Source organism: Morone saxatilis, unplaced genomic scaffold (assembly GCF_004916995.1).
Source record: "Morone saxatilis isolate NCDOM2014 unplaced genomic scaffold, NCSU_SB_2.0 Contig21, whole genome shotgun sequence".
Taxonomy (NCBI): domain Eukaryota; kingdom Metazoa; phylum Chordata; class Actinopteri; family Moronidae; genus Morone; species Morone saxatilis.
In genome coordinates, this window is record NW_023339774.1 from 1,158,874 (window position 1) to 1,171,128 (window position 12,255).

The following is a 12,255-nucleotide window of genomic DNA, read 5'->3' on the forward strand; positions in this document are numbered from 1 at the left end:
AGGCCCCGCCCCTTAAAATCAGACGTTGAATGAGCACAGAGAAACTTTCCACTTTCAGCAGATGAATGTGAAAACATCCTTCTACTGTCACACTCTGCACATACAGCATTCAAACATCACACTGTAGGAACAAAAAGAACAACTGATTTCTGACTGGAGGAGAGCTCTAAATTCAAGTTTAAGTTTAATTGTCCCATATAATCATACAGGCACAATCATAGTGAAATGTGTTTCCATAAGCTCCTACAATGTGTTTAGGCAATGTCCTAGTGTAAGATTTAATTTGTGTAACCTTTCCTCTTATTCTCAGACCATTATAGTTGATATGGAGAAGGTGATTCAGTTTTATTGCATTTAAACACATCTGCTGTCAACTGTTATTAAACAGATGCTTTGTAAACACAGCTGGGGGTCTCTGGAGTTCTCTACAGCTCAACTTTATCAAATAAGAACAAGAATGTTCCATCTGTGCTCCTCAACCAGACAGACATCTGCAGATCAAACTGAACTCTTCCTAAGCTCTGTGACTCTGCTGCACAGGTTAACCGCAGCTTCCGTGTGGAACAATTGATTCTCTGTCTCCTGTCAAGGTTCCCTCTTCTGATAGCTGCTCGCCTGTATTTAACATGTCTGCTTATCTCTGTGTCCAGCTTTATGTTGGCAGGGGGTAGTTAAAATCATGCCAGCTGCTGCACTGTCTGGAAGGCAACACAGTGTAGGCTCTACGTGTGAGACACTGCAGATTGACAGGAGGAACGGAAATGTCTGGCTGGTAGATGCAGATTCATGTTGGATAACAGAAGCAATTCATCATGCATTGCTTCATGTGCTGACAGTCTGAGCTTGGCAAGTCCTCAGACAGGGTGAGAACGCTGTCTAATAACTGGGTGGTGCTGATGACACGTTCAGTTGGCACCCGCTACATGAGCTTTACAAATTTACATACACAGGATTCATGTTGAACAGTTATTTTTGATCTAGGATAACTATGCAGTGACTAAATACTAACAAAAATTATTAATAAATAATGTAAATAAATAACTTTTTGAAACTTTCACTATATCCTGACAGTAGTACATGAAACAGAGAATCTGTGAAAAAATCAAGTTCTTCTGGCTCCTCATAGTGCTCCTAATGGTATTTGCCATACCGTGCATCTGTTCAATACATTAGCCTGGCAATAAAATCTTTTATTTAACTTACTTACTTACTTTAACTTAAGTTTATAATATTGTGTGTTTGCTGACAGTGTTTAGTAGACCTGACTGATTCAATTTAGTAAAAATACATAAGCTGTAGGTGGTGCTGAGTTTGTATTGGATTTTGTCCACTGCTATAACATACATGATGGGAACAGGATACATGGACAAAATTATGAATTTGGACCCCAGATGTGTCCAAAGGTCCATGAAATCCACAAATCTACTCTTAGATTTGTAATAAAACCTATATTTTTTTGCCACATATATCATTTTTTTCTGTCAGTTTACCTTAGTACTACTTTGTGGAAACTGAGTCCTGTGCTGGGCTCTCTGTCCCTAGGTCAGGTTTGCCCTCTGCTGGTATGACTACCAGTTGAAAAAATGAAATATAATTTCATATTTATGTACAATACATTGTAAGAGCAAGCATTGATTGTAAAAAAAAACCAAAAACCCAAACAAAATGACGCAACTATTAAAAATGAGGACCAAGACAACAAAAATAAATACACAAACAAACAAATACACATGCTTTTCCAGGTTTTTGTGGAAGAGACACTTGTTGTATCAGTAGGGGGCGCTGTTACATTTGCTCTGCACACGAAACACCATTGGACGAGTGTGAAGTTGGCTGGAGATAATGCCGCTTTAATGTAAGCTTCAAAATAAAAGGTTTTAAAAAAAAACCTACTGGCATTTTCAGAACATGTTCCAAAATGACAAATTGTGGTAAAATACATTAAAAATCCCTGCCGCATAGCTTACTTGATTTCATTGTGGTGCTCTTCATTACTGGAAGACTTTTTCGCCGGTAAAGATTTTTATTTTGAAGGTTGTTACAGGATATGATTAGTTGACTTGACAGCGGTGATGAACCCTGAAAAATGAAGCAGCGGTGAAGAGGAAGAAGAAAAGGAACTTGCTTGCTAGCTATCTACTTTAGCAGTCTTCTGGCTTTAGCGTTTTGATAATGGCGCCTTTAGACCTTGATAAGTACGTTGAAATAGCAAGACACTGCAAATACCTGCCGGAAAATGATCTAAAGGTGAGTTTAAGAAGCGAAAATCAACGTAACATCAGGCTAATGTTTGCTAATATCGGTGGAAGCAAACGGGCTGACTATAAGAAGTTTGTTCAACAAGCGTGGCTAATAACTTAACTGCTAGCGTTAGTTATTACTCGGCGACAACTGTTAGCAAAGATAATTGTTAGTTGTAGGCTGGTTAAGTACAAGCGTCATTGATATTAACGTTAGTCCACAAAAATCTCTAAGAGGAGAAGGCTTATGCTACTAATGCTAGCTAGCTAATAGTTAGATGTTAATGGTGCGAAACATGGAAACCACTGCAGCGTAAACCAAACAGTAGCTAACAGCAGTGTGTCGATAGGTTGGTTAACCTTATATCGTTACCCGCTAGAGCTAGCTAACGCTACTTGACGTTGCGATCAAATGTTTAACAGTCAAACTTTGAGTACAAGCTAAATTAAATACCTAACAGGGAAGTAACGTTAGTTCTGTATGGAAGCCGATTTCAGCCAATGTGAAAAATATAATTCTGTTAGTCATTACGATGAGAAACTTCTCAAAATATTGACTCAACGTTAGTACTTCTCCTCTTAATAATTAGAGTTTCTCAATATTTTTAAAATACTTTCTCAAAAGCTTTCTCATTACTTTGACATACTAAGTCAATTTCCACAGAAATTTTGAAAAAAATAATAACAATGTTATTAGTCAACTCATATTTAACTTGTATTGTGTGTTTTGTAGATCAGATGTATCGGGCAGATAATATTGGCCTATCACAGACCTATTGGAATTGTATCGGTACCTGTGTAACGTTATATGTTGTCCGATATGTGCGTTCATGTAAACTGTATTTTTTTCTGCTACAGAGTAAGAGATAAGAGACATCTCTCAGCAATGTCAACCAAAGAATTGGTTTACAATGTAATTATTATTTATTTTAAAATATTCTTTAATAAAGTTACTTCTTTAAAGAGCAGCCTTCGGAGTACATTTGCACAGTCATATTGGTTCAAAATCATTGGTTTATTCGTTTGTATTCATTATTCATCAAACACAAAATCAATGTTAATTTTGAAATATCACGGTTATTGTCAATATCAGTATGGCTACACCCCTAACATAGACTGAATGTTACATACAGTCTGCGTGCTTCATTGTTTCCCCCCCCTCCATGAGACTTCCATAGTTTGTGTCTCAACATGGTCAAGTGCAATATGCAAAATGGAAGCTGCAGTTTTTTGATAAAGGTAAACTGTGTGTCAAACAGCATTATAGTTAAGTGCTACAGTGCTGCAAGGATGCCATGGTCTACAGACACCAAGTACAATAGTTGACCAGTAAGCTTGCGATGTTCGGCTGTTATGATGCCGTATTTTAACAGGATGCCTGTGACCACTAACTGTTGCCATGTTTATTTTTCAGAGATTATGTGATTATGTTTGCGATTTACTGCTAGAAGAATCAAATGTTCAGCCGGTCTCAACTCCAGTTACTGTTTGTGGAGATATTCATGGTCAGGTAGGCCTAACTGATTTTGATTTTGATTTTTTTTTCTAACCCTTCAATTGATGATAAATAACCAGATTTGTCCTTTTAAAAATGACTGAAAAATCACCCTAGAGACTGAGATTCCTGATGTATAATGATTTACTTTTTCTTCAGTTCAAAATGGCTGGTTTAAACCACGTTGGCATAGATAAATGACATGCAAAAAAATGTATTCATAAGAAAAAAGAGAAGTTACTATTTCCAAGAAATATAGTGTTATTATATTGCTAAAACTCTCACTTTTGTCTGATTATTATTATTATTTTTATTTTTTTAACCAAGAATAAATGTTCTCTTTAATGTTCCTGTCCAGTTTTATGATCTCTGTGAGCTCTTCAGAACTGGAGGCCAAGTTCCAGACACAAATTACATTTTCATGGTGAGTAAGTTTTCTCTGTTTATCAACAGAATTAAATATGCCACAATAACGCAGATGCTTTATTTCTTAATGAGTCAATCAACCAACGTGTTGATTTTGGGAAGGAATGCTTCCTTATAATGCAGAACATAAAAGGAATGAATGATGTCTTGAGAAATGCCATGTTAGGGTTATCTTTTCCTCAATCACACAGATATTGTGATGTATTGTATTAGATTGTCTTTCAGTAGATACATATACAGGTTCTCTGCAGGGTCTTAAAAAGTCTAAAATCCAATAATCTGAAATTTAGGCATTAAATATCTTAAATCAGATTTTGACAGGTCTTAAAAATTGATTGAAATTTTTTTTAATGAAGTTTCAATTGCTCATTCTGTAACAACTACAGAACAAAAGATGGAAGCAATACATATTTTTTCTTCATACTTTTTTTTTTTTTTTGAAAAACGAGTTGAAAGTAACTACAGTTATTCTGTACCCAGGTATTACTGTATCCTGACTATGAAATCTTTTGGGGTCTCTCATGGTGTCTTTTTCCCTTTTTCTAGGGAGACTTTGTAGACAGAGGATATTATAGCTTGGAGACATTTACACACCTGCTAGCTTTAAAGGCAAAGTGGCCTGACCGTATCACTCTTCTACGTGGAAACCATGAAAGCAGACAAATAACACAAGTGTACGGCTTTTATGGTAGGTACACAATGTGCTACACTTTTACTGGTTATGTATTCAAATGTTTTCAGTTTCACAAGCTCATCAAACCACATTGCTGTGTTTGTTCTGCTTCTTTTTAGATGAGTGCCAAACAAAATATGGAAATGCAAATGCCTGGCGGTATTGCACAAAAGTGTTTGACATGCTGACTGTGGCAGCTGTAAGTTCATTCATGCTTCTTTCACGTTAGTTACCTGAAAACATTTGTGGGGGGGGGGCAGAAGAGCTGGGGACTGCCGTTACTGAGCAGCAGGCATGGGAATGAATTACAATATAATGTGTATATATATATATATATATATATATCTCCCAATTTATTTGCTAATTTAGTCTCCATTATTTGCATAATGTTATGTAATTTGAGGTATATTGTGGTTTTATCATTATTAGACAGCACATAGACAGGTCACATATTGTATCTCTTACTCCTCAGTCTCAAATGGTCATATATTAGCATTTTCTGTTAGTTAGCTATTTAGTTAGCTTACACTGTGTAACAGTTACACCTGGCAGATTTTTATGTGTAAATATAGTTTAGTAACAATTGAATTAGTTTATGCGATGCAACTTGTGTCAATTTAGTAAACTAAGCCTACTTATAACATAAACGTTAACTAAGTTTGAATTTACCGGCTCCTGGGGTGTCCAAAATACCGGGTTGTCTTCCATTATGACACGCTAATCTAACTCTGAATAAAAGAAAGCCAAACATCTTAGAACAGGACTTTTCCATTGTCCATTTTCATTGTGGTTGCAGTGCACAGCAGGTAGATGTGGCTAGTATCACTCCAATAAACCCCACTGTATACCACCTGCCTGAGCCAAACAGCAGACTGCAACAGCAAAATAAAAAATATATATAGGAACATAAAGGACACAGAGATGTGTTCAAACTGTCAAATCTTGAAAACAGACTGCAGGAACATGATTTAGTGGATTTAGTTGGTAAAGTAAAAAGAGAGTCTGTTCCAGTTGCAAAATCTTTCCTTTGAAATATTACTGATGTAAACTTATTAATTTATCAACACGTGTCATTATCAAACCTGATCAAGCTTTTAACTAAGGTCATATTTACTGTGATACTCTTAGGACTGCCTGATTTTAACATCTTTTCATCTCCAATCCCAGTTGATAGATGAGCAGGTCTTGTGTGTCCATGGTGGTCTTTCACCCGACATCAAAACTCTGGACCAGATCCGCACCATCGAACGCAACCAGGAGATTCCCCACAAGGGGGCCTTCTGTGATCTTGTGTGGTCCGATCCAGAGGATGTGGACACCTGGGCCATCAGTCCACGAGGTGCAGGCTGGCTGTTTGGCTCCAAGGTCACCAATGAGGTACGTTGTGTCGTTGACATTTGAAAGTAGTCAGCTGAAAATGGAGAGGAGAAAAAAAAACATCCTTTGACCCACAGCAAAAAAAAAAATCCAAATGTCTCTGCTTTCAGCTTCTCCAATGTGAACAGTTTCTGCTTTCTTTTGTCCTCTATGACAGTAAACTGAATGTCTTTGGGTTGTGGATAAAACAAGACATTTGAGGACGTCATCTTTTTGGACATTTTATTATTAGGAAAATCATTAATTGCAGCCCTACTGGAAAAGTCATGGAATTTTTTGCGTGTGATGAAATGAATAGTTACAATAATCTTTTGCGGATAACCTTTCACCTGTCACCTGTCACCTAACAGCAAATTTATTTTCTGTAGCTGTTGTAACCCTGTGAAAGTAATCTATTTTTCTTATTTTAGTTTGTTCACATCAACAACTTGAAGCTCATCTGCCGCGCCCACCAGCTTGTCCATGAGGGCTACAAGTTCATGTTTGACGAGAAGCTGGTGACGGTGTGGTCGGCGCCCAACTACTGCTACCGCTGCGGAAACATCGCTTCCATCATGGTCTTTAAGGACGTCAACAGGCGAGAGCCCAAGCTGTTCCGCGCCGTTCCCGACTCTGAGCGCGTCATACCTCCCCGGACGACCACCCCATACTTCCTCTAATGACAAGAGCCAGTTCTGTCTTCTCTCCACCCGCCGGAGATCTCAACTCTCAAATGTATTTATATGCAACATATTTTAAGAAGTCTGTGGGAGTAACGTCCCTTTCAGGTCCACAGCATCTTGAGTAGCAGAGGGGTTCTCCCGAAGCTACACTGTGTTTGCACCACACTCATTTTATTCTGTCGTAAAGGAAAGAACCTTGTCCGCCGCCCCTGACCCCCAGTGAGAAAATTATACTTTCTTCATTTATTGATAAGAAAATGTTAAATTGAATTAATTTACTTAATTTTGATGTTATGTATCCATCTGAAGCAAATAAAACCTTTAAACTGAGTGGTAGCTGCCAATAATACACATTCAAATAAAATGATATATATTTTTCTTTAAGTATTGTAGCAGTTTGATCTCATGGTTGCCTTTTGAAAGACTAGTTTTCTCCTCTTAGGATGATCATTTCTGGTAATAAGACATAAACTGTTGTAATAATTGCTCCTGTCTGAACACCCACAAGACCCACTGATGTTTAAACAGCTGAGCCCATCCTACAGCGCTCTGCCTTAATCACCAGTTTTCTTTTTAAACGTCACTTTTAGACTTTCTTAATTTATTGTTTTTAAAAAGTGTGCTTTGTCACTGCAGACACTGTTTGTTTATGACAAACACCAACAAGTGTCTGTCTTAAAATTGGCATTTACTTTTGCATTGTCTCATCACTGTGTCTGACTTGTTTTGATAGTGTGATGAATTGTTGCTGCAACAGTGGCTATTACAAGCAATCATTTAAATTTTAAAATAAATTTTCCACTGCAAGTGCATTTTCTTGAATAGCTCAGCTCTGTAGTTGTATTTGTAGCAGAGAACGGTTCTATTTGATGTTCCCCTGTTTTGTAATTTCAATAAAACATTAGTCATTAAGTCTTTTGAATAGTAATCACTTGAACAACAAACAGATTGTCATAATGTAGCCCTAACCATTATAATCTGTGAGCAGAAACAAAAGGATGATTCTGATGTACAATGAACAGGATGCATTTATGGTCATGGTGGTCCAGCCTGCATGGCTCATATTTTTACTTGGACCAAATGAAAAAAGGCTGACTTGGAAGAATGCTTAAAGTGACAAAAAAAAGGAAATGACAGGAATACTGCACAGGTACTATATCAGAACCCAGTCTGCAAAGCGTAAGCTTCAAATAATTGTACGTGTACTACTTTGTATTACATATGAGTATATATATTTTATTTTATTTAAGGCAGTTTAGACTTTGCCATCACTGAGTGAATGTGTGTGAATGGGTGAATGTGCCATGTAGTGTAAAAGCACTTTGAAAGGTCGGAACACTAGAAAGGCGCTATACAAGTGCAGGTCCATTTACCATTTAGTTCTCAACCTGGGGTCCTTGAGTGGGTTCCAGGGGGTCCCCAGAAAAATTAGGAATATTTTAATTTGATTATATTTCACTGACTAGAAGTTATCCCAGTGAAAAAATATATACGAATGACTCTTCTGTTTATAGGTTTCACACTCTTCACTGTTAGTCTGCCAATCTACTGTACAGACAGTTATTAAACAAGTTATCTGGTGGATCCCTGAGACTACATCTTATCAAATATGGGTCAGCTGCACAATGTGTATCAATTTGGGGGTTCTGGACACCAAAAAGGTTGAGAGATATAAGGTACATCGAATATCAAGGTCAATGAGTCAGTATTCTTGTATTTATTTAGTTTTAAGCAATATTTAAAGCATATATGAAGCAGGAGCTTCACCACCCCATCTGACTGCTGTGCCACAGTATATGACAATGTTGCAAATAACCTTTACTCAAGTGTGTTTTAGTAGTACAAGAAAATTTTGAGATACTTCATACTTTAGCTTTAAGAGTAATTTTTCCAGTTAAGATATAACATATGATCAGTTTATGAAATACAATGCTTTGCACTGGAGGAGTGCTTGAAAAAGTGAAGTGAAGTTTGAAAAATTGCAGCAAAAGTGCCTTCAAGGTTGTCCTTCCAGTGGAGAAAATGTATTGAAGTGCCCTCTTGGATGTCATTCCAGTGGACAAAATGTGATTAGGTACCCTCTAGGGTGCTCTTCCAATGGACAAAACAAGATAAAGTGCCCTCTAGGGTGCTAATCCTAACCCTGACTTGCTGTTTCCCCATAAATGCATCACATTTCTGCACACTGGTGCTCATTTTATATTCATCACCCCTGCACCTCAGACAGTCTGATGCATTGTTAAATATTAAACCAGAGTTCCCAATGCTTTTAGTCCTTACTTAATCTGTTTCTACTTGTCATGTCTCAGGTGACCACCAGAGACATCTCTCCTCTCATTTAAATAATTGTTTAAATAAATGGATATTAAGATTTATGAATTACTCACGTAAAGGAAACTCATTTTTTGATACATATAGCTCTAACAATAAAACTTGACTGTTGGACTTAAAATTCAGTTCACACATTGTAACTGGGCTGACCCCTGCTGACGTACTTTGGGAGCCCTGACAGCGGCTAAGCTCTTATTTTGAAAATGTTGACCCGGAAGAAGCTAGCCAGTTATCGTAGAGGAGCGGAGCCAGCGGCTGTCCTCCCTCACCCTGCCTCCTCCTGCCTCCTCCTGCCTCCTCCTGCCCGCTCGCCTGTCACAGGACAACAACCTTTCATACGGAGTAGCATTTGAGCTTCAGCGGACAGACAGCAGACCTGTCTTCGCTGCCGGGGGTTGATACGGCTGGTCAGACGGCGGTCCAGCGTCCGTTACTCACAGTGAGATGCCAAGAAAGTCGCGCTTCACCGACAGAGCTCGTCGTGGCTTTTGCACTGATTTTTGAGAAGCATCCCTGTGGTACTCCTGTTCATTCACGTTAGCCGGCTGCCGAGGTAAGACCCAATGTGAATTACACAAGCAGCCGCTGCAGCCGGACTGTGGGAGCTCTCTTTATTAACTGACAGCGCATATTAGCTAGCACTGGTTATCTTTGTTATCCAGGTGTTATTATGCAGGTGTTGTTATCCAGATGTGTATTCCGGTGTCTTGACTTGCCGATGGTGGCGATGATAGAAAGCTGTTAGATACAGAGCAATAGCTATGTTCTAGCTAACGGGCCAATTGGAATTGGGTTCATTAGTAGCTAGTTAGTTATGTTAATGTTAGGTTAACTGAGTTCATTACTATCAGCATTAGTTTGCATTACAGCTGAGGTAGCCAATTACTAATAATAAATATGGCTAATAATGATGGCACCAGCTACCACTGACCCATTCTTTGTGATTTTGTATGCATTGTCTTTTTCTCAGAGGTCTTTCATGGATTTATTTAGTCTTGTTTAAGAACAGAGCTTTCTGTGAAACTGAATGAGAACTGTCACTTTGTGTAAAGAACACTGGGGATGTTCGTTAGATTCACGCTTCGGTTCATATCTCGGTTTTGGGTTTTTTCACGTCGGCTGCCAATTTCAACATGCTTTTTATTCACTTGTCTAAAAGTTTGTCTTATCAAAATTCTGCCTAATAACATAAGGAACACAGACACTTAACACACACTTTATTGTCAAATTTTAATTAAAAGAGTAGGTTTGTGTTTTGGTGCAAACAAAAAAAGCTGCTTTGTTTTTGTTCTTATACTGTGTTCCCAGCCACTCATGGAAACACCTGGAAATTGTTTAAAATGACCAAATATCCTGGAAATAATCTATTTTGTTCTTGAAATTTTGAATTGTATTTTAGCCCCTCACTCAGATAAACCTTGGTTAGAGGAGAACTGTAGTAAAATGAAGTCAGATCACTGGAGACGCTGCAGAGACATCGGCCATGGTGAGAACAGTGGAAAGCTAACTAACACAGAGTGTCCCATAAACACTGACCACCTACCTGTAATGAACCTGCTTCACTTCTTCATGAACCCTAAATCATTAAAAAAGGAGATATAAAACTGGAAAAAAAGAGTGAATACTAAGCTTTCTGGTAAATTATATGTGTGTGAGCAAGTGCTGTCCTATATTGTCAAGAAAAGCCCTGGAAATGTCTTGGAAAGGCCCTGGAAAATAATTTCTTAAAAAGAGTGGGAACCCTGTTATATAATCATGGCCACATTACTAATCAAATGCTGAAATCCCGCATCCTCCACAACTGCATAGGGCTGCATGGCTTTTGGTGTAACACCCACCCAGTGCTTTATGGATTTTGCTCTGAATCTGCATGGAGAGGCTGTTTAAATGGTGATGTTGACGCAAATGGTTCATTATATTGGACATATTACTGCTAGCATAAGCCTCATGTGTTGCACAGTGCTTGTTGTATCCACCACTTTTTCTATCATTGTCACAGTAACACTAAATGCATAATGCTCCCACAGAGCAGGCCGAAAAGTGATAGTGAAAAGTGTCCGATAAACACTGACCACCTACTACTGGGCTACTGGTAAATTATATGACCATTTGTAAGCAAGTGCTGTCCTGTACTGTCAAGAAAACTCCTGGAAAATGTTCTGGAAAGCTCCTGGATTTCTTATAAAGAGTGGGAACCTGTGTTTGTTACTGAGATACAAGACACTAAACTGTTTACAACCCTTCTTAATGATAACACAACAAGTAAGCTGAAGGTTTTTAGAGTTCTACATTTGTTAGAGATGATACACATGATGTACAGCTGCTGATGATGATCACCCTGCAGACACTGACAGCTCCCCTCCATCATACAGAATATGGGCACACACAGACACCATATATCCGAGGGCTGCTAGCAGCTATGAAGCTTTAGTCTTCGTGGCAGAACAAACTTTCCAAATGATTTTAATAAGGCACAGCGGTAGCTGAACATTGTGACCAGACTGTGTGCTGCCTTGACCTGATTGCACATCCATCTTAGCAAAGTGGAAGTTGCAGCCACTGTGAGAAAGAAATCTGGGACGGCCCAGGTCAGCCTAAAAAAAGGTGACCACGTGACACATTTCCTCTATAGTTTCTTATTTCTGTTCATATTTAAGTAGGGCAATTGTAAGACACTCAAGATATCTGCAACCAGATATCTTGTTACTGGTTGAGCGTTATTGTTCGTTTGATGTTATAACAAATTGACATTGTTACAAATGGTACTTTGGTCTGGTTGCCACTGGATGCAATATTTTAGAGAGGAAAGAAGATTTGTATACATTTTTTGATCTTTTCTTGAATCATTGCTTTTCTATGAAGTGTTGCGTAATTTGACCTTTTTGGGCCTTAAACATCTCCTTTAAACACGTATTGAGACATATACAAATAGTTTGATTGGAACAATAATTTGTCTTTTTTCAATTAAAAATGTATAATTTCCACATTAAAACCCTTAAAAGTCATCTACTCCTAGCTCATTAAAACTCCCAGAATCTCTGAATATGCAAA

At 38.1% G+C, this 12,255-nt stretch overlaps 1 protein-coding gene across 1 annotated transcript; it reads left to right on the forward strand.

Annotated features, from left to right (window-relative positions):
• Positions 1-2,051: 2,051 nt before the first annotated feature.
• LOC118332608 (serine/threonine-protein phosphatase 6 catalytic subunit-like) lies at positions 2,052-7,785 on the forward strand. Its single transcript, XM_035667980.1, has 7 exons — positions 2,052-2,247; positions 3,655-3,750; positions 4,094-4,159; positions 4,708-4,849; positions 4,954-5,033; positions 6,002-6,211; positions 6,622-7,785. Exons 1-7 carry the CDS (start codon positions 2,173-2,175, stop codon positions 6,868-6,870), a joined length of 918 nt encoding a protein of 305 aa, XP_035523873.1. The 5' UTR covers positions 2,052-2,172; the 3' UTR covers positions 6,871-7,785.
• Positions 7,786-12,255: the final 4,470 nt, after the last annotated feature.

Excerpts from the sequence above, each read along its gene's own strand:
- LOC118332608 (XM_035667980.1), top strand. The coding sequence starts at position 2,173 with ATGGCGCCTTTAGACCTTGATAAGTACGTTGAAATAGCAAGACACTGC. Across the intron at positions 4,850-4,953 it reads ACAAGTGTACGGCTTTTATG|ATGAGTGCCAAACAAAATAT; the intron begins GTAGGTACACAA and ends GCTTCTTTTTAG. Across the intron at positions 5,034-6,001 it reads ACATGCTGACTGTGGCAGCT|TTGATAGATGAGCAGGTCTT; the intron begins GTAAGTTCATTC and ends CTCCAATCCCAG.